Here is a 23,809-nt window from a genome sequence, read left to right as displayed (position 1 = left end):
TGTTAGATTCCAATCTATTCTGAGATTATGTTTATGGTGACAAATTTATTCTACACTATGTGATCAAAAGTATCCGGACGCCTGGCTAAAAATGACTTACAAGTTCGTGGTGCCCTCCATCGGTAATGCTGGAATTCAATATGGTGTTTACCCACCCTTAGCGTTGATGACAGCTTCCACTCTCCCAGGGACACGTTCAATCAGGTGCTGGAAGGTTTCTTGGGGAATGGAAGCCAATTATTCACGGAGTCCTGCACTGAGGTATCGATGTCGATCGATGAGGTCTGGCACGAAGTCGGCGTTCCAAAGCATCCCAAAGGTATTCTGTAGGATTCAGGTCAGGACTCTGTGCAGGCCAGTCCACTACAGGGATGTTGTTGTCGTTTACCACTCCACCACAGGCCGTTAATTATGCTCGATCATGTTGAAAGATGCAATCGCCTTCCCCGAATTGCTCTTCAATTGTGGGAAGCAAGAATAAGGCCTAAGCTGCTATAGTGCCACGCAAAACAAGGGGCGCAAGCCCCCTCCATGAAAAACAATACCACACCACAACACCACCGCCTCTGAATTTTGGTGTTGGCACTACACACGCTGGCAGATGACGTTCACTGGGCATTCGCAATACCCACACCCTGCCATCGGATCGATACATTGTGTACTGTGATTCGTCACTCCACACAACGTATTTCCACTGATCAATCGTCCAATGTTTACGCTCCTTACACCAAGCGAGGCGTCGTTTGGGATATACCGGCGTGATGAATGGCTTATGAGCAGCCGCTCGTTCATGAATTCCAAGTTCTCTCACCTTCCGCGTAACTGTTATAGTACTTGCAGTCGATCCTGATGCAGTGTGGAATTCCTGTATAATGGTCTGGATAAATATCTGCCTATTACACATTACGACCCTCTTCAACAGTCGGCGGTCTCTGTCAGTCAACAGACGAGGTCGGCCTGTACGCTTTTGTGCTGTACGTGTCCCTTCTCGTTTCCACTTCACTATTACATCGGAAACAGTGGACATAGGGATGTTTAGGAGTGTGGAAATCTCGCGTACAGACGTGTGACACAAGTGACACCCAATCACGTGATCACTTTCGAAGTCAGTGAGTTCCGCGGAGTGCCCCACCCAGCTCTCTCACGATGTCCGACGACTACTGAGGTCGCTGATATGGAGTACCTGGCAGAAGATGGCAGCACAGAGCACATAATATGAAAAAAGTATGTTTTTGGGGCTGTCCGGATACTTTTGATCACACAGTGTATGCCGATGTCACCTATTGCAAAACTTGTCTCTGAATGTTCACTCGATTTTCAGAACGCTATATGCAGCTACAGTATATATTAAATGCATGCCTGCATGTAGCCTTAACTGTAAATGGCAGTCCTTCGTCTTCGACAACCGGTCATAAAATTTAAATTGTTGACAAAACCCTGGTCACTTCACAGACTGTTGTGTACTGTTTATCAAGCGTCACCTAGATTGTTGCGAAAGGCACTTGTTATGAAACGTCGATAATTTATAAATAACTGAGTTGGCGTCTAACGCTGGAAGCTCCATTAGCCTTTTCGAGGACGATGCTGCTGTATATGCACTGTCTGATCGAAAGTGCCGAGCTGAACCTATCGGAACCCCTTCGGGTTATGTTAGAACGTCGACCTCACTTCAGACCCCAGCGTCCAACATCACTACCTTCTCTGGTTTAGGCTCTTGACGAATAAAGGCCTGTCATTCCTTCAGATATTCAGACATATAATCGAAACGGTCCCCAGCACAGTTCAAGCCGTCATAAAGGCGAAGGGTGCGCACACCTCATATTAGTCTCCAATAATAGGTGACTGTACGTTGCAACGCTAGAAAATTGTAGCGAACTGTAGATAGACATGCAGACGATCGACACTCTGTTTCAGGAATTATCAGTCGACCCTTAACATAGACAAATGTTATTGTATGATTACAAGCTTGCCGAAGGGCAGTTTGAGTTTCATAGGAAGAATATCCAGGAAGAGTTGTGTATCCACGGATGTGCCTCATTCGACCAGTGCTCGAATATTGTTCGTGACTCTGGGATCCATACCAGACTACACTTATAGAAGATGCTAAGGAGAGCAGAGTGTTTCGTCACAGGATCGTTCAATGACTGCTAAAGCGTCACAGAAGGACTCATGCAACTCCGGTAGTAGGCGCTACAAGAGATGCGATTAACTGTTAAAATCTCGTAAGAGTACTTTCCTTGAAGAGTCAGCCAACAGCTTGCTTCCTCCTACACATATCCCGGGAAAAGGGCGTGACGATAAGACAACAGACATTTGAGATCACACAGAGGCTTACCAAAATTCTCCCCGCTCACCCTTCGCGACCGGAACAGCAAATGGGGAAATTACGATGGTGCGCAAAGTACCCTCCGCACACATTACGGAACTTGCGGAGTATAGATGTAGAAATCTGCCGCGACCTCATACGGCCTCATGCCGCTCGAGACCATTGTTTTCTTATCTCATAATACTCGTTTTAAGAAATTATATCGTTGCAGATTTTGACCCTAAACGTTTGGAACACCTGATATTTATCAAAGGATACGGGGCATGAACATCGTAAACTGTTAAGAAATTGTATTGAAAATGGTGGTTCTTTATATGGCAAAGAGTGACCTGGTCTCGTACCATTTTCAACAACGTATCCGGAACATCATCTGAAATAACCTATTTTTTTCACATTTTTGATGTCTAATTTAGTTTCCGAAGTATGGTTGCTAAAGAGAAAGATTGTACTATATCCTTAGTGACTTGTGCAATGTATTATTTGTGGCAGCAATTGCCCAACGCACATGTTTAACATTGACGTAGTAATTAAAATCTTTGGAACAAGGTTAGATGCTGATGTTGAATGTTTGAGAGCAGCTTATACATGTTTCTCCCAATTCTATAGCGGGCGTAAACCAATTGAAGATGATAGTCGACCAGGAAGACTTTCGACATCAGCTACGGACGTGGCTCAGAAAGCAATATCATACGCACCAAACATCTTCTGTTAGAAGTCGTGTGGAAGAAACTGAAAGTTCAGTTCATTTTTGGCATGAGAATGTAGTAGAAAAATTGAATATGCATTTATTTGTAATAGTCGAAACGTAGAAGTTAAATGGAGTGAAACTTCGCAGAGGATCGCCGCAATAGATGAATGAAATGTAAAAAGCTACCTCATGAGATGAAGATTCAGTCATCACAGTTGGATGGAAAATGGTCTACAAGCTCAAAAATGGCACAACTGTGATTAACCGTTCTTGAAATGATACTCAGAGCTTTTTCAAATTTGACTCGAAATGTAGGTTCGATAATCTGCCTCAAAGTCGTTCGTCATTACTATGAAAAAAATCTGGAAAGGATTCAAGAGAAAATTCTTAAAAAGACACCAGAGTTGTGGTACGAAATCTTGTGATTCCTCCACCATAACAACGCACCTACCAACTCAGCTTCGTCAATTCGCATCTCATGTCAAAATTGAGATGAACGTTCACATTCAGTGGCTCAAGTCCTACGGCCTCGTTCCATGCAGCTTTTTCTTGTTTTCCGTATCTCAACCCTAAACGGATGTACTTGTTCGATTAGGTAAATTCTTCAGTGATTTGAATTCAATACGTGCAAATCCTTATATGTCCTAGGAAAATTCGCATGTGGCCTCTGCTGGTCGTTTTTACGCAACAAGCTCTGCATTCTCAACTGTTTAGCTTGCTCAAGTAACTCGGTTGTAACTGATTAGATAGTTCACCATCGTTTCACCCTTCAAGCCAGCATATTCAAAAAACGGTCGCTGTTTCTCAACATCGTAGTTTCTTCTAAGCGTGCAGTAACAGTAGCGCCCATTTGGTAAACTGCTCACAGTAAATTCTATATTTCTGGCCAAATCATGTTCTCTTGGTTACTCTAACTGCAAGATTACTGTGTTCACAATCTTAGACTACCATTCCTACCAGTTGAAAACGTCAGTAATCGGTAACGAATAGATGTAATTTTTTTTTGTCAGCTTACAACCTTGCAACCTTGTGAGACTGTTAACGAAACAAGTATCTGATACAAATGGTTCAGTTATTAAATTAAACAAATATCATACGGCTCGCAACATCATACGCCACTGAAAACCAGGACTAGTTAGAGGTAAATGAATATGCATGCGTCTGGAAATATATGGGTGTGTATAGCGTGAGGAAGAAGGAAATCTACTAAACTGGAACAAGGTTGTTAATGTAAAACGTATACGTACTTGACACGTACTACTAATTAAGTATCGTTGTAATTCGCAACTAAGGGATCTTTCTCGATTACTAGAAAAGGAATTTTGAAGAACACAATTATTGATGAGTTAATCACGCAGCAAGTGCAACAGAGACTACCAACTTCTCTCAATTTTTATCTTGTTGTGAGCAAACGCACTATCTTGAGTGCAGCTTACAAATTATTTAGCGGATACAAAATCAGCAGCAAATTAATTTGGTGACAGCTATTATTCAATTAAGGCTCTAATTTGGCTCGGTCGTTTTGGTTTTGTTGCTCGCCTAGGATAGAAAACAGTGTTGTTTGTCTTTAGTCAAATATATGGCACAAAAATTTTGCAATCGTCGTTAGAGTTTTGCCTCTGAAACTATGGAAATTAGGAACACGATCAGTGACAAAACAGTGATTCGTGATACCTTGCATAGTTAATACATGTATACAGAGAAATATATTATATTTCTCCCATCCTGTTGTCACAAATGAAATCGTAATTTATATTTTTTTGTTTGCTAGTACAACGTACCATCTGTGGTAAGAGCGATTATTAATGTTGTGAGATGTACTAATGTACGTTGACTAGCTTTAACTGTACTACAAATTGTAATAATAATACGAGTTACATACAGCAGTTTCCAGCAGATGACAAAATCTTCCCCGCCCATTGAATTTCTGCCCTTATGATGAAATTTCATCGTCTGATTGCAATACCTTTCGTCGTGCTCGATTTTGTCGTGGCGCCTTCTCACTCCAACGAGAGCATGTCCGAAAGAGTTTCCGTTACTATAGTTACCTAGTCTATTTTCGGCAACTCCTGGCAAATTACAAGTGATACATGTAATATCCTTATATCATTTTGTAGCCTAAGATCTTGGTTCAATGCCCTAACTGTACGCTGCACCGAATTTCATTGCACCAGGCAAACGTTGTGCGTGGCAAGTGTCATAAGAATGGATGTTAATGACGCAAAAGAAATGAACGCATTAAACGATTTGTGACATTTTAGTAATGTATCATTTAAAAAAAGTTATAAAAATTAATACACACATCAAAAAACTTTTGCATCACCCCGGTTCAAAGACCTCCTGAACATAGACGTTGACAGTGGATATTGTATCTTTTGTGGCGGCGTTCGTAGCGACAAACACTTCGCTGTTGAAACGGCTTACGAAGTCACCGCCACACTTTTAATAGCGGGCCGACCGGTCCGCTGGAACAGTGAACAGAAAGATGAAAACCCAAACACTCTGATTAAATAAAAGTCGGTACTTATCTTTATTAACGAAGATACAGAAACACAGTAGTGAACTCCGTGTCTACAGAAATCTGTCTAGTTCGAGTCGGAGCGGCTAGGTCAGCGTCGGCTGACGACAAACAACAACTCTGCTTCGATGAACACACAACTGACTAGCAAGTACACAAATCGGTGGCGAGTATACCACTGAGCGGCGAATACAGAACTGTCTTAGCGCTCGTGACTCCAGCGCTTAAGAAGCCAGAAGCCAGCGGTGGCGCGCGCAGACTTGCGGCGATTTCCTGTATCGCTGGCGCTGCTTATGCGGACGGCGTCCGGACTTCGATGCTGCCAACCTTTTGGCAGCGGGCTCGGTTGGCATTACTGGCTAGGATATAACAGTATCACAGACACAGTCCCTCTGACTGTTCAGAGATATCACTAAACCCGCCCAAAGATGTAAACAACAATGCATGAGCACCGACTATTAGACGGAGGGGTCCAACAGCCGATCAATTCCATTCATTCTACCAGGAAGTAGGTACACGGCTCGTGTTGTCTGTAGTTCAACCATGCCTAGACGGTCAATACCGGGATTCGATCGCATCCGCATTGTTACTGTGTGCCGAGAAGGGCTCTCAACAAGGGAAGTGTCCAGGCGCCTCGGAATTCACCAAAGCGATGTTGTTCGGACATGGAGGAGATTCAGAGAGACAGGAACTGTCGATGGCATGCTTCGCTCAGGCCGCCCAGGCGCTACTACTGCAGTGGATGACCGCTGCCTACTGAGTATGGCTCGGAGGAGCCCTGACAGCAACGCCACCATGTCGAATAATGCTTTTCGTGCAGCCATAGGACGTCATGTTACAACTCAAACTGTGCGCAATAGGCTGCATGATACGCAACTTCACTCCAGACGTCCATGGGGAGGTCGAGCTTTGCAGCCACGACACCTTGCAGTGCAATACAGATGGGCCCAACAACATGGCGAATGGACCGTTCAGGATTGGCGTCACGTTCTCAAGGAATGTCGCATAGCCTTCAACCAGACGAAGGTCTGAAACGTGTTTGGAGGCAACCAGGTCAGGCTGAAAGCCTTTGACACATTGTCCAGCGAGTGCAGCAAGGTGGAGGTTCCCTGATGTTTTGGGGTGGCATTGTGTTGGGCCGACGCACGCCGCTGGTGGTCATGAAAGGCGCCGTAACGGCTGTATGATACGTGAATGCCATAATGCAATCATATCGGCAACATATTGGCGAGGCATTCATCTTCAGAGACGATAATTCGTGCCCCCATCGTGCAAATCTTGCGAATGACTTCCTTCAGGATAACGACATCACTCGACTAGAGTCGCCACCATGTTCTCCAGACATGAAGCCTATCAAAAATGCCTGGGATAGATTGAAAAGTGCTGTTTGTGGACGACGTTGAGGAGTGAGTCATTCTGGACCAACAGCGTATTAGAGGTACCGGTGTGTTCAGCAACCTGGATGATCACCTCTGAAGGTCTCACTGTATGGTGGTACAAGGGCAATGTGTGGTTTTCATGAGCAATGTAAAGGGTGGAAATGATGTTTGTGTTGATCTCTATTCTAGTTTGCACATCCTCCATGCTGTCCCGATCTCTTTCCACAGTACTGCTGTACTTTTGGAGCCCTGAAAAAAGGTATTCGTTGCTGTCGATCTGCTTCGGACTAAGAGGTGCACACCAAAGTTTCCGTAGGCAGCGTAAATAGTTTTCTATGAAGCCACTGACTCATGTTCCACAGTGGGATAAATATGTTAACTATTATGGCGATTAATTTTGAAATATAGAGCAATTTCCTTACTTTATTTCATCTGTCTTTTTCTCATTTGACTGCATCTTGTATTTAATTCTACTCTTTGAAGAGTACTGAGCTGTCGTGACCACAAACACGTCAAGGAAGAGAAGGAAGCCATTCTTTTCGCCTCCTTAGGGAAGCGAATACTCGCTTAGATTGAACAGAGACGTGCTAAAAAGCTTTGCTAATTCTCACTGCCGAAAGCCTAAATAACAGAAGCGTCGTCTGCAAAATTAAAAAAAGGTAGGTTTTAAATTCTCCGTCTTCCTTGAAATCTTTCATGAACATCATGGCAATGAAAAGTGACAAAGGGCTCCCCGTCGAAACTCCATCTGTTCGTTCCTAGAACTGGTAACAGAGTAATAATTTAGTGGAAATCAGTGATGTCGAAATATGTTCGTTAAGTCAACACCAAACCTAACCTCAATAAACCGTATCGAATCAGACGGAGGAAAGGTTAATGAAGAGTGTCTACATCAATAAAGTATTAGCCTTTCAAACGCAGTCCTTTTAGCCGACATAAGAAATATGCTCAGCTTTTAGGGTGACGTACACGCCGAAATACTAGTGGCCCCGACACTGTGGCAAGTTTTCTGCTACGCTTTGTGTTGGAGGACGAATGTTAATTACAATACGCCTGAGAGGAACCTCTTCCTTGTGGATCTTCGGAAGGCCTTGCAATCTAGGATAGCACAATAAGAGTTACGACTCTTGCTAGTCTGTTGCGACAAGGAACTTTTGTTCAGGAGGTTGTTAGTTTTCCTCTAACACTTTTTGTTGCGTTAGTACTGAGTATGCCATGCCTTACATCTTCTTTCGAACATAATACTGCGTATCCAACTCAACTGTAGCGTTGTCCTTGTCTGCGGGTAATATAACAGTGTCAGGATCCGCTCTAAGTGAACACAAATGGCCCTCAGTTGGTGCAAAGTTCCAAAGTTTCTATAGCACGGATAATGCTGCGCCGTTCAGATATTTCTCGCTGACGTTGATGACATATCATCAAGATATGATATCACACATTGAACCACGTGGCATGGCATATATCGGTTACACGATTGGCAACTTTGAGGGTCAGTGTATTGAACATAAGCAACAGCCGGAAAAAAATCTGTGATTGCGGACTACTCCGTTTAAACCAGTCATCTAATGGGGGTACAACAATGCAAAAATTCTAGCGTGCAGGTCCAATTTTTGGGACAGTGTTATTAACGTGCTTATTGAGATAAATTTCCAAGTTATCTTATAAATAGGTGGATGTTTTACTTTAAATTCTGCTTGGATTCCTCCCCTCTCAATCAACAGAGACGCAGAGTTAACCCAACTAGTTCATACGTTGTTGGTTAATATTTCACCACCGATAATGTCCGGCTTGTCATCTTTGGTTGTTTGGTGGCACTAGAGTTGTTGACGGTGTTCATTGTCTTTCTGCAAGCGCCGTGATTTGGTTTACTGGCTACCATAGCCTCCTCCCGCCCCACCCCCCCCTTCCCCACTCCCTGGACAGCGCTCTCTTGTTTCATTTGAGGCTTGAAACTGGCGGTGCGCTCACCTGTCGTATTATTGCTGGTTCTCGAGTGCTTTACTTGCCTACATTCCCTTAAGTTACTGAATTTTAACATCTGACACGCCGGGCGAAGTTCATATGTCATGTAGGGCCTACTTTATTTGGCGAAAGGTGTAGGGTTCTGGGCCAATGTAATTTCCCTTTCCCCCTTCCTATCTGCGGGTGGTTGACGGGCAGAACGACTGTTTCTAAGTTTTCATGTAGGCAAAGAGTTTTCCAGTTTTATCAGCAGTGTCGTTACTAGGGGAAGGAAGTAATATTTCCTGATGCATGTGATTTATAAGCGGCGAAGAACATCTTTCTGTTGCGTCTCCCAGTATAGGCTGAAGAGCATTTCTATGACGCTTTCATCTAATCAAACGATTCTGTGACATAATTAACATTCTGCCTTTCTTTGAATATTCTCCACTTCTTCCGTTAAACCATATTACAAGGAGATCTTAGTACAGAGGGTTTTTTCCTCGATTTCCTTCAAACTTACGAGCTTTCAAAGCTAATTTTCCAAAGCAATAATACGCAGTTCTCAAAAGAACTCGAAGTATCATCTTTGGAAATTAGATTTCCAAAGACAAAACTTTTAGAGACCATTAACACAATCGCTAACAAGTGGCCATATGATTTACCGTTCCCAAGCACAAAACAGAATGCTGTGAACTGGATTATATAATAGCTAACATTCTATTCATTGACACAAGAAAATAAAAAAAGGAAGATTTTTGGCTGTATATCAATACACACCATCAAACTACTTAAAACGTACGATTACGTAACAGACAAGTGACTAACTGAAAACGACTAGATGAAAGGAACCTTGAATAAAAGTCAATTTCAAAAAGTTCAAAGAGATATCCACGAAAACAGAGAAGAATTATTTATAATCATTTTATATTTTAACAGTTAATCCCCAATGGATATTGTTCAAAGTTATCGACAGTTTAAAAGCAGCCGATGGAAAACAAACAGTGTATTCCCACAAATTTCCATACAAGCACATGAGGATGGACAGATTCCACAGCTTTTCATACTGAAGACTGAAATGATTATTGGTTACAATGTTTACAATGTGCTAGAAATACTCTGAGTTCTTAATTTGATGTACATGCCGACCTACTAGTGACAGTAGAGTAATTCATAAACCGATTTTATTTTTACCTTACTGTGATGTGTTTATATAAAGTTAATTTTGCTAAACAAAATTTTGAACGAAAAAGTGTGTAACACTAAAGTTTCGTAGTCCTTATGTCACTGGTTCTAATCTCGCTTCGAACACCATTTCTTTATTGTCGTTTGAATTCTATATTCAGTTACGAATGGAAGAAGCGTACGGTCGCATTGTTAATAAGGACCCCAAGTGGCAAAAATTGGTCGGAGAACTGAAATGTAACCCATGGATTATTCTTTCTCAGTATCCTCCAAGCGAATGTCAGCTGACATCTTGTTTTCCTACAGTTAGATACATGAAAGATGCAGTCTAAACTCCGGCTGGCTACAGTTGTGGACTGACTTCAGTGATTGTACGTCACTCATACAATAAAAAAAGTCGAGTATCTTTGTCTGTTTTGGCGGATTTAAGTTGAAGGTGTGGCGGTAAAAGAAAACAGTTTGGAATGTACTGGGTATTATCTTGGCCATGTACCTGAAACGGTCCTCTCGTGATTCAGTCCTCTCTCACTACCCCACCTCTTCACGCATTTGTGTGCTGGTCAAGCGTAGGGGAGGATGGCGATAGTCGTAAGAGTTTTTAATTTTACAAACGAATTTTGTACAAATATAGGTGCAAAATAGCTATGTTAAGAATATTCGAGGGACGATCCCTTCTTTACATCTTAAATTTAATGTGTATTTGTCGAGTATGCATACTGCTCGGTAAACAGTGTTAAAGTGATGTGTTTCGTAACAACGAGCTCTTCCGGCGTGTCACGTGCTACAGCAGGATGATAGGCTATTCCGTGAGGTTTCGGGATTGCAGCCGGATCATGTCGACTTCTTGCCACCAGATTTCGGCTGGCAACTGTTCAGTCATCTTCAGCTGAGAATCAGCGGCGGACACTCACATGATGATGGCTGAATGGTTGCCAGCCGAAATATTGTGGCAAGAAGTCGACATGATCCGGTCGCACTCTCGAAAAGTCGTAGAATATTTAGTAAGCCGGGAAAATTTCAAGAATCACAGGAGGGTATGTGTTTAGAAATTATTTTCTAAGTCACAATGAGGTAATGTGTTTGTTTATGTAGAACTTCAGTAGAAATGATGATATGAACATTACCCTGAAGTTTATGTCTTAAGTAGGAATAAATATAACAACAACAACTAACCATTATTAGTACATAATTGCTTAACTCTTAAATTTTGTTATCCGATTTACGGTTATGGCAAAAATAGTGGGCTGATTCTTGGTACATTTTGATTGAGTCCATCTCTCTACTGCATACACTCCTCTCATTGTTGACTACTTGTTGACTGTTACCAAGGTCTGAAGCATTTAACGCACTCAGAGTTTTCATCTTAACCTGAAGGTGAAGGATCTCGACTCGTACGTTGTTCGTTACATATAGGCATACACGCATGATTTTTTTTAAAGTGTTATTGTTTCACGTGTCTTACAAGGGAACCTCCCCATCGCACCCCCCTTAGATTTAGTTATAAGTTGGCACAGTGGATAGGCCTTGACAAACTGAACACAGATCAATCGAGAAAACAGGAAGAAGTTGTGTGGAACTATGAAAAAATAAGCAAAATATACAAACTGAGTAGTCCATGCGAAGATAGGCAACGTCAAGGATAGTCTGGACTCAGGAGCGCCGTGGTCCCGTGGTTAGCGTGAGCAGCTGCGGAATGAGAGGTCCTTGGTTCAAGTCTCCCCTCAAGTGAAAAAGTTTACTTTCTTTATTTTTGCAAAGTTATGATCTGTCCGTTCGTTCATTGACGTCTCTGTTCACTGTAATGAGTTTAGTGTCTGTGTTTTGCGACCGCACCGCAAAACCGTGCGATTAGTAGGAACCGAAAACATTTGATCGAAAACACGTCTGATATATTCTATACGGCACTGGTGACGGCATGTGCGTCACATGACAGGAATATTTTGTCGACCCACCTAACTTGTACACTTGGCGAATCGGTAAAAAGATTCTTCTACCTTTCCCAATACTACGGCGCAGTTACCTCGCATCGGACGGACGGACGGACAGATAATAATTGTCTGAAAATAAAAAATTAAACTTTTCACTCGAGGAAGACTTGAACCAAGGATCTCTCGTTTCACAGCTGCTCGTGCTAACCACGAGACCACGGCGCTCTTGGGATCCTATTGTACTTCATGTTGCTTATCTTGCGCATGGACTACTCAGTTTGTATATTTTGCTTATTTTTTTTCATAGTTCCACCCAACTTCTTCCTGTTTTCTCGATTGATCTGTGTTCAGTTTTTCAAGGCCTATCCACTGTGCCAACTTATAACTAAATCTGAGGGGAGTGCGATGGGGAGGTTCCCTTGTTAGTAATTTTTTCTTTAGCTTCTCATTTTAAATGTTCTCTACTTTTCCAACTACCTTTACCGCAAAACTGGTCAAAAATGCAGATTTAATGTTTGTGATTATTTCGCTTTCCGCCACTCTTTGAGTGATCATAGACCTTACGGACTTTGTTAGAGCATATCAACGTGCCCCCAGGCTCCTGTAACAGCAGGCCTCAATTCGCTTTTTGACGGCTAAGAGCTTCTTGAAGCGTCTTCGACCACCATTTTGTAGCATTACCGTTGATACAGGAACACTCCAAAACTATATAACAGTAAACAGTTTAAATATTCGATAATTACTTATAACGATTTCAGAGCTGTAAGATTCACAATAAGACAAAATATCCAGTTGCAACAACACAATTTTTTAATTTTCTGTATAGACGTACCACACACACAGTCACAGCATAACGGTATTCGGGCGGGATGCAAGATATACGGTAACATCTTACCGCTGTAACGTCTAGTTGCACCCTTCCCTGCAAAAGCTACTACGGGTACTATAAACAGCAAGCACCATTTTCCCACAAAATTGAGAAACTGAGACGAGTTGCTCCTGGACGTGTCCCCTAGAATAAAGAAGCCGAATTCAATGAGTTAGTGAAATATTTAGTGATAAAATGCAAAGATAGTTACATTTCGTTAACATTAGAAGAAAACGAAGTCATATTCGAGGACTGGATGTAATCTTACTAAGCAAAACTTTTTTCTCGGAAAAAGCAAAGTGAATCACCTCTACCAGACCGCAAAAAACTTTGGAAATTTGCAACAAACACGATAAAGGAGTAGTATTAAACGAAACGCTTTATGCAGCGCTGCACAAACGTATTCACCCTCATTTATGAATCAATCACAGCAAACGTCATTTGCACACCCCGGCTCTGCGAGTTCCGAAATACGTGACTCCCAACATGAAGGTAGTGTCGGTTTCTCAATAGTTCCCACAACGAGTTCTGTGACGTCTAATAGGAAGAGGTCTTCCAGCCATGCTCTTCCGCCTTATGTAATTTCATCGATTCTACACTCCTGGAAATGGAAAAAAGAACACATTGACACCGGTGTGTCAGACCCACCATACTTGCCCCGGACACTGCGAGAGGGCTGTACAAGCAATGATCACACGCACGGCACAGCGGACACACCAGGAACCGCGGTGTTGGCCGTCGAATGGCGCTAGCTGCGCAGCATTTGTGCACCGCCGCCGTCAGTGTCAGCCAGTTTGCCGTGGCATACGGAGCTCCATCGCAGTCTTTAACACTGGTAGCATGCCGCGACAGCGTGGACGTGAACCGTATGTGCAGTTGACGGACTTTGAACGGGGGCGTATAGTGGGCATGCGGGAGGCCGGGTGGACGTACCGCCGAATTGCTCAACACGTGGGGCGTGAGGTCTCCACAGTACATCGATGTTGTCGCCAGTGGTCGGCGGAAGGTGCACGTGCCCGTCGACCTGGGACCGGACCGCAGCGACGCACGGATGCACGCCAAGACCGTAGGATCCTACGCAGTGCCGTAGGGGACCGCACCGCCACTTCCCAGCAAATTAGGGACACTGTTGCTCCTGGGGTATCGGCGAGGACCATTAGCAACCGTCTCCATGAAGCTGGGCTACGGTCCCGCACACCGTTAGGCCGTCTTCCGCTCACGCCCCAACATCGTGCAGCCCGCCTCCAGTGGTGTCGCGACAGGCGTGAATGGAGGGACGAATGGCGACGTGTCGTCTTGAGCGATGAGAGTCGCTTCTGCCTTGGTGCCAATGATGGTCGTATGCGTGTTTGGCGCCGTGCAGGTGAGCGCCACAATCAGGAATGCATACGACCGAGGCACACAGGGCCAACACCCGGCATCGTGGTGTGGGGAGCGATCTCCTACACTGGCCGTACACCACTGGTGATCGTCCAGGGGACACTGAATAGTGCACGGTACATCCAAACCGTCATCGAACCCATCGTTCTACCATTCCTAGACCGGCAGGGGAACTTGCTGTTCCAACAGGACAATGCACGTCCGCATGTATCCCGTGCCACCCAACGTGCTCTAGAAGGTGTAAGTCAACTACCCTGGCCAGCAAGATCTCCGGATCTGTCCCCCATTGAGCATGTTTGGAACTGGATGAAGCGTCGTCTCACGCGGTCTGCACGTCCAGCACGAACGCTGGTCCAACTGAGGCGCCAGGTGGAAATGGCATGGCAAGCCGTTCCACAGGACTACATCCAGCATCTCTACGATCGTCTCCATGGGAGAATAGCAGCCTGCATTGCTGCGAAAGGTGGATATACACTGTACTAGTGCCGACATTGTGCATGCTCTGTTGCCTGTGTCTATGTGCCTGTGGTTCTGTCAGTGTGATCATGTGATGTATCTGAACCCAGGAATGTGTCAATAAAGTTTCCCCTTCCTGGGACGATGAATTCACGGTGTTCTTATTTCAATTTCCAGGAGTGTATTTTTAAAGATGAACGCTTCACGAGGTGATACATAAGGAAGTTGGCTGTCTCCAACTAGCTGCTCCGAACGAAATGAAATCGCATTATAGATGTACGCCAGAAACAAGAAAAAACGAGGTTTGTCACTCGCTGCTAAATTTTTTGGCTTATGCACCGTGTGGATGCCCATATCTCCACGCTGGTGTTGAGCCATTTCCTTAGCCTCCCGCCCATCCGGAATCTACTAGGCCGCTCGTGATCGGGCTGTCGCTGGCCAAGAGATTTCTACACCATTACTCAACTCTGCTAAAAAAATTCTTGATCTGATCCTTAAATCTGCGCTGAGGCTTTCATTACTTTCGTAGAAATTTTTAACATGGATATGGAATGTGAGCGGGTCTTTCCCATTCAAGACTACCTCGCTTGGGTGTGTGTTTTTCAGTGCTTCCGAATTTGATCCATTTGTGCTCCTCGTCTTCATTCCCAGAGATGAATGTTCGATTGTGACTGCTCAAGTAATTTGTAGATAATCTGAACAGTCCGCATTGCAATTGGCTATTAATATTGCAGTTCCTTCACAAGAGCCAGAAGTCATCAAGTCTTGACAAACTGAAGGACGTTTTGCTTTTCAGTACACTGTTCTACGAATATATAATGACCTTCCCATGGTTCCTTGCTGTCCTTCGTCTTCTTGCAATACCTTCCCGCTGAGGAACGATCCGGGATCCTATTTCATGCATGTTAAATTTCTGTTATATGATATTCTCAAAGACAGTTGAAGACGGAGATATGAATTTCCTACCGTATGTTAAGGACAGTCTCTTTACTCCAGCAACCTACAATGAAGGGTTTTGCACTAACACGAAATGTTCTATCTTTTTTTAACTCCTACTTTTATTAAAATCGTTACAACATATAAATGTACATAAAACACACCCAGATGAATGACATATATTCATGAGTGTTGTTACATGGCTTTGCGGATGACAGTGAAGGAACCTGTTAAAATTTTAAACCATTAATATTGCATTAATGGAAAACATATAAATTGAAGAAAAGACGTTTATAATTTTCATGTGAAACTTCTTGCCTTTATTGTTTTTTAGAAGGTCCTGCTCCGTATTGTTGCTTATCTCCATCGCTACTGCCAACAAATAACAGCTCTCTTCTCCTTTTCATCGCCTCTTTCATTTACTACAGCTTCGACAATTGAATGTAATTACAGTAGCATAGGGACCAAATTTTTGTGTTCTCACATCAACAAATACAAAAACAACACGAAACCGTACTTGGGACACAACTCCTTTGGTTTCTGGTTGATCTTCAGACAGTGCGCCACTGCGTAGGAAACAACCCAACTGTTAGCTTTATTTGCACTTTTCGTAAGGATTCTTCTCAAACAAAGACACCAAAACAATGATGTTTTTATGGAAGACACTGCAAAAATCGAAAAAGAACTTTGAGACCACAACTGTGCCGAAAAGGCAGAAAACCATTGTGTTCTAGAGTAAATAGTTTCGCATGTACCTGGCGAGATGTGTCAACATAATTCTTGAGGAGCGAAACTGTGAATTAAAATGTATAATATATACGATGGAAGTTACGAGAAACTTTTTCCTCCCAATAATTAATACATCAAGCTTGCAGATACTCGTGTTGATGTGGTCTCGAGACTGTATAGATAACTGAAAAACCTGGATAATCCAAAACACATGTTTTAATGAAAATAGCTCTTCACTGACAAAATTAAAAAAATTGCAAAATATTACGTAAAACATACATTTTGTATCACTAGTTTTCAGTTCACATTTGGGAAATAATCGTCCAGTTCTTTTGGTTTTTGTGTTCAATTCACTTTTTTCCTGATGATAGTTCTCATTTTTTCGGACTCTCAAAATACTGGTATAGTCAAACGAATTTTGTCCAGCGTACTATAATAACAAATGAATGCATTTCATTGCCTCAGTGTTCATGGTAAAGGACTCCTACTCACATCATCTCCGTTCTCTTCCTAACCGAACACACTTTTTAGGCTATATTGCGTTACTTAGCTGCTCATAGGAATCACTATTTAGCCACCCACATTCACAGATACTTTTGATTAGCTACTAAAAATCTAAAAATCACTTTCAGCAGCGTATGTTGCAGTTTTCTTGAACAGGAAAACTCTTATCTATACGTTGCCCCAAGCCTTACAAATAGTGTGGATTCCAGAAACTGGAATGTCTGAAATGTGTTCACATTAAAGGGGCGGAATTTATGTATTTTTCAGAAGATACAATGGCAAATAATGCAAAATACACTCTGTCATCAGTTTGCAGATCCTCCGTGCATTGTTCGGTGATATTTGAAAAAGTAAAGTGAAACCTGTAGCGTTCTGTTACAATTAGGACCTATTTTTCATTGAGAATACAGTATTATACATCTGACAAATGTTTTACAGTCGGAAGACAATCCACCAACGGCTCTCCCTGAAATACACTCTCAGAAAATAAAATAAAATTTTAAAAAACCGACGCACTACGGAGGGATCATCAAATGCGTGCTGTGGATGAGAAACAAAGGTGTCCTTCTATGAAAAGGAAATGGCACCCTAGACCATCACTCCTTGTTGTATGACGGGCCACACTCAGGTTGGTATCCCACCAGCGTTCGGGGCGTCTCCAGATTTGTCTTCTGCATGGAATCCTATGGACTGAAGCAGAATTGTCCTCACTGATGATTCCCGCATCCAATTGAGTCCGGATGACCAGCGACAACGTGTCTGGAGACGCCCAGGAGAGCGGTATCTTCCCAACTTGACCGTCGCTCACCGTACTGCCCGACAACCAGGAGTGATGGTCTGGATTGTCATTTCATTTCATGGCAAGAACCCTTTGGTTGTCATCCGATGTACCTTCACAGTACAGCGGTACGTCGATCATATTCTACGCCTCGTTTTGTTGACCTTCATGACAAGCCATCCTGGGCTTACATTTTAGCAAGATAATGCCTGCCCGCACACGGTGGGTGTTTCTGCTGCTTGTTTACATGGTTGCCAAACCATACCTTGGCCACCAGGAAGACCGGATCTCTGCCCAGCTGGGAACGTTTGGAGCATCATGTGCAGGGCCCTCCAATCAGCTCGGGTCTTTAACGATCTAACGCGCAAATTAGTCATAATTTGCCATTTTATCTCTCAGGAGGACATTCAACAACCCTGTCAATCAATGCCAAGCCGAATAACTGCTTTTTTAAGGACCAGAGGTTCACCAATGCGTCATTGATTCGCTTAGTGTGTGAAGCCCTTTTTCTCAAATGAATCATCGAATTTTTCTGAAACTGTAATCATTTGTTTGTACATATACATCACATCTACCGATTTCCGTCTGTGATAAACCTTTTGCATTTCTTTTATGTTTTCGTCTTCTTTAAAGGCAAAGAGAAAAGATGAAACGGTAGCCCATCATAGAACCTATGCCTACCGTCAGGTATTTTTGATTTTCAGTTGTTAAAAAAGAGAGGAGTTTTTCTTGTACCAGTATGAGGAAGGGAGGATTCGCGCTCAGCTAGTGAACGACTGAGATGCACGCCATTTTTAGCGAGTAATTGTAGACCGCCATTTTGGGGTCGCTATGAATAAGTGAGGAGTATGTATTTCATATGGGCACCGTTTAGAAAAATAAAGTATTTTTTTATTAACAGAAAGGTCATGTGAGTTGTTATTTCAAATAGTACGATAATTACAAGAACTGAAGTCCACCTGTGTACTTTGGAAAATTACGAAGATCTGATAAGCTTAATGGGAACACGGTCAAGACTTTAAAGGTTTATTTATTTATTTCGAGTCAAAAACATTACAACAATATTTACAATATATACAATATAACAAATCAGGTCAAATCATAAAAGAACAAACTAAACGGTATTAGCCCAAAATTGTGCAACGGCAGCAGCATTGTCTGAAACATCAACAAGCTCTTGTGTGGAACATGATACAGGACATCTAGGACAGTTAATTAAATGTTTGGTTGTCTGTTCTTCTCCGCAGTCACACAAGGTGGAAGATTCCTTCATGAAGCCCCATTTAAACAGATTGTCCTTAGTTCGTCCGACGCCACTCCTGAGCCGATTTAGAGACTTCCACACTGTCCAGACTTGATTTCCACCAGGAGGAAGGGTCTCAGAAGGAGTCATCCAATCATTACTGTCAGATTTTGCTGTCCACTGAGATAGTCTGGCTGCTCCAGTCCGACCGGTGAGGGGTGTAGTAGTTCTCATGAAGCTCCTCCTAGATTTGAGTCTACTAATTGGTGGCTGGTATCCATGTAGCAGGTGATCGGTGTTATGATCTGCTTTATGTCTCTCAAGTTTGGCTGCGACTTCACGCCTTATGTCTGGAGGAGCAATACCTGCTAGTTTATGGAGTTTATCAATAGGTGTAGCTTTGAGGCATCCCGTTACTGTCCTGTCACTTTAAAGGTGAACGCGGCGACCAAACGTAGCATTATAAAGAATTTTTTCTATTAAAAACAGTCTTGATCACGATTTATTTATTAAGGTGACCGGTTTCAAATGGTTCAAATGGCTCTGAGCACTATGGAACTCAACTGCTGTGGTCATCAGTCCCCTAGAACTTGGAACTACTTAAACCTAACTAACCTAAGGACATCACACACACCCATGCCCGAGGCAGGATTCGAACCGGCGACCGTAGCAGCAGCGCGGCTCCGGACTGGAGCGCCTAGAACCGCACGGCCACCGCGGCCGGCTGACCGGTTTCGACCACTACTGTGGTCATCTTCAGACCACTGAGTAGGAACCTCTTTCTGTTGGATAGTAGTGGTCGAAACCGGTCACCTTAATAAATAAATCGTGATCAAGACTGTTTTTAATAGTAAATATTTGTAAGACTTTGATCACTGCCTCTCCCATAATGTATTCAAAAGTAATTATAAAGAATGGTAAGCACAAATCTACAGCGGAGAAAGAAACTACTTCGCCCTGCAAAATAATATGAACTAATATGAACTTTTTCCCAGGCATAGCCCAGCTTATTGTGCTTGTCATTCGTGCCGAAAAATGAATGTCATTAATCCAATACATTTTAAAAAGCCACGCATTTCAACATTTTATTATCATCTATTTCATTATTTTATTATATTATACGTCCCATTCGGACGACGAATGGTGGGTTGTGGCCCAAGTCGTCTTCCGCTACTAAAAATTGTAATAGTGTATTCTAATTGATAGAACACTACCGGCTTCGTGTTTACTTTTTCAAAAATCACTGAAAAAGCATGGGTGATTTGGAACTGGATGATTCACACTCTGATATTCGGGAGTGTGCCAAAATGCTGAGCAGACTCTATAGGTTTTAATGAAAGAATCAACGATACATATTTATTTCACGTACTGGCCAAGATGTCGCCACTAAGAATAGTCTCACGAGTCCTGTTTGCTAACAAGGGAACCTCCCCATCGCACCCCCCTCAGATTTAGTTATAAGTTGGCACAGTGGATAGGCCTTGAAAAACTGAACACAGATCAATCGAGAAAACAGGAACTATGAAATAATAAGCAAAATATACAAACTGAGTAGTCCATGCGAAGATAGGCAACATCAAGGATAGTCTGAACTCAGGAGCGCCGTGGTCCCGTGGTTAGCGTGAGCAGCTGCGGAATGAGAGGTCCTTGGTTCAAGTCTCCCCTCAAGTGAAAAGTTTTTCTTTATTTTCGCAATGTGATGATCTGTCCGTTCGTTCATTGACGTCTCTGTTCACTGTAATAAGTTTAGTGTCTGTGTTTTGCGACCGCAGCACATAACCGTGCGATTAGTAGACGGAAGGACGTGCCTCTCCAATGGGAACCGAAAACATTTGATCGCAAGGTCACAGGTCAACCGATTCCTCCAGAGGAAAACACGTCTGATATATTCTATACGACACTGGTGAGGGCATGTGCGTCACATGACAGGAATATGTTGTCGACCCACCTAACTTGTACACTTGGCGAATGGGTAAAAAGATTCTTCTACATTGCCCGATTTAGGTTTTCTTGTGGATGTGAGAATTACTCCCAAAAAAGTGATGAAAACGTAAGAGTTTGTCACATAAACTGCAACAACTGAATCCAACAGTTTCACAGTCGCACACTTTTCCCTGTGCTCTGTCAAAACGTATGTTTTTAACGTTTTCAAATTTTTCCGTGTGTAGATCGTCAAATCCTGCATATGTCCAAGCAAATCAGAACATGTCCTAGAATTTTGGAGAGGAGAGTTGATTATGTGTGAGTTCCTGAACTTTGATAATTGTCTGAAAATAAAAATAAAATTTTACGCTCCAAGGAAGACTTGAACCTAGGACCTCTCGATCCGCAGCTGCTTACGCTAACCACATTTTTTTTTTTCGATATAGTTCGTTGCGTTTGGTCGGGGCGGACGCCACAAGAAATCCGTTCAAATTGATCGTTGGTTCCTTGACTCAGTTTTTTTATTACAGAGAGCACGCAGCCCTCTGACCGAACACGCTTTTTTTACCTTTTTTTCCTTTATTAAAACAACCATATATGTACATAAGCACAAAAAACAAAATATTGAAGTGCTGGAACTGATTCAACACGAATTGTATCCTACAATAGACTGAAGAACACAGTCCGCCGCTCGTGGTCTCGCGGTAGCGTTCTCGCTTCCCGAGCACGGGGTCCCGGGTTCGATTCCCGGCGGGGTCAGGGATTTTCACCTGCCTCGAGATGACTGGGTGTTTGTGTTGTCCTCATCATTTCATCATCATCCAGGACAGTGGCGAAATTGGACTGAGCAAAGATTGGATAATTGTACGGGCGCTGATAACCACGCAGTTGAGCGCCCCACAAACCAAACATCATCATCATCATCTGAAGAACACATTTTAATATAGTGCCATTTGTATGCTTACAAAATAGAACATAAACAGTAGCCTCTTCAGTCCAGACAGAGACATTGATCCGAAACGCAAACATATATATAATTGATTGTCTTAACTGGAATGACAGTTCTGTCATTTGATTCATAACCGTCCAAACTCAAAGTCATTTGGAGCACACAAACGGATAACAAGAGATGCACAGGTACATAAATTAATGAAAACGTCATAATGAAGTTAATTACACCATTGAGAAGTCGGGAGTAGTCCTAGGAACTGGTATAACCCCTTACTCGTTGTGTATTTTGTTCGCTATTACACGCTGAGCTACCGTGCCGGCTATTGGTTCAAACGGCTATGAGCACTATGGGACTTAACATCTATGGTCATCAGTCCCCTAGATCTTAGAAAACCACAGGACCACGGCGCTCATGAGCTCATATCATCCTTGACGTTGCCTATCTTCGCATGGACTACTCAGTTTGTATATTTTGCTTTTTTTTTTTTTTCATAGTTCCACACAACTTCTTCCTGTTTTCTCGATTGATCTGTGTTCAGTTTTTCAAGGCCTATCCACTGTGCCAACTTATAACTAAATCTGAGGGGGGTGCGATGGGGAGGTTCCCTTGTAAGTGTCGCCCATCCCATACTTGCCAGCCATAGTCCCCAGACAGGTGGGATAGCTGTTGTTGATTGTGCGCGCGTGTTTCGGCAGGTGGCCGCCGCGGCGCTGCTGCCGCCGTCGCTGGCGGCGCTGTCGCTGCCGGCGCAGAACGTGTGCGCCAAGTGCAACGTGAGCTTCCGCATGACGTCGGACCTGGTGTACCACATGCGGTCGCACCACAAGGGCGAGTCGCAGGCCGAGGCGCTGCGGCGGCGGCGCGACCAGGACAAGCTGCGCTGCCCCGTCTGCGCAGAGACGTTCCGCGAGCGCCACCACCTCACGCGCCACATGACGGCGCACCAGGACAAGGAGGGCGACCTCGTCGACGACAAGTGACCCGCGCCCAGGCCCGGCCGCCGCCGTCGACACGACGACCACGCCGACCCCTACCTGCGCTTCGACTGAGGCGAGGCCGTCCCTGCACGAGACAGCACCGACTAACGGACAGAGCCAAGGGCGTATCCAAGACTCTCACCGAAGAGGGGGGGGGGGGGGGACTTGACGAAACATAGGGTAGCATAGTCTTCCCCTGACTACAAAAAGTTGTTTTTGAGGAACCGTGCTCGAAGCATCTATAAGATTTGTTGCAAATGGTAGCTTAATGCTAGCGTAACTGTGGTGTGCGTACTGTAAGACCTTCGGTACACGCACCATCAGATTATTTGACTTGTCGCTCTAACGAAGTAGGCGCGTGTCAGCAATATGTCTCGTGGTTTTATCGTGGCGTGTTTATGTTCTGCTGTTAAGCTAGACGATAGAAATGCCAGTTGCACGCTTTGAGTGGCAGATTGACGGTGACCAACTTTAAACAGAACTTGATTAATTTTCACACACATTTATTAAAATAATAACAAGCATAAAATTACTTAACTTGATTCTGGATGCTATTTACAACTGACAGTCTGAAGTTCCTTTGGTCTTGGTACGTTAATCTTATTCTCACATATCTCTGATACTTGACAAAGTGTCTATACATTTATCTTCATGGCTATGTACAGGAATATGATAATCTTATTAGGTGCAGACTGAAACTTTACTATAGACTGGTGCAGACTGGTACAGACTGGTGCAGACAAATGCAGACTGACTAATCGGAGGTCTGTACACTCGTTATAATACCTCACGCGTTCAGGTATCACTGCGCGACTGTGATCCGCGAGGAGAAAAGGTTCTACGTTAGTAGCAATCTCATTTGCTGCGTTACATATCGGCGGAAGCAGAATTTGGTCCGTATCTAAGACAGCGCCATCTCGTAGTGCGGAAACGGACGAGCGCTGCGCCTGCGCTGTTGTGCTTAGCGGGGCGCGCTCTAGTGGGGAAAGTTGTGTATGCACTGACTGCGCGGAACTATGTACACAACAGTAACTCATAGAGTCCTTATGGGTACTTCTCCCTTTGTTGCACCTTATAACATATATATATATATATATA

At 43.4% G+C, this 23,809-nt stretch overlaps 1 protein-coding gene across 1 annotated transcript in view; it reads left to right on the top strand.

The window, feature by feature from the left end:
* LOC126101388 (PR domain zinc finger protein 8) overlaps nt 1–22,714 on the top strand; it is a 47,068-nt gene extending 24,354 nt beyond the window's left edge. Inside the window, exon 3 of the mRNA XM_049912053.1 lies at nt 22,430–22,714. Within this exon, the coding sequence (XP_049768010.1) occupies nt 22,430–22,714 (285 nt within the window). The remainder of the gene's footprint in view (nt 1–22,429) is intronic.
* The last annotated feature ends 1,095 nt before the right edge of the window (nt 22,715–23,809 follow it).

This window comes from Schistocerca cancellata, chromosome 9 (genome assembly GCF_023864275.1).
Source record: "Schistocerca cancellata isolate TAMUIC-IGC-003103 chromosome 9, iqSchCanc2.1, whole genome shotgun sequence".
NCBI classification, from domain to species: Eukaryota; Metazoa; Arthropoda; class Insecta; order Orthoptera; family Acrididae; genus Schistocerca; species Schistocerca cancellata.
The sequence above is the reverse complement of the archived record's forward strand: the minus strand, read 5'-3'. Positions and strand labels throughout refer to the sequence as shown.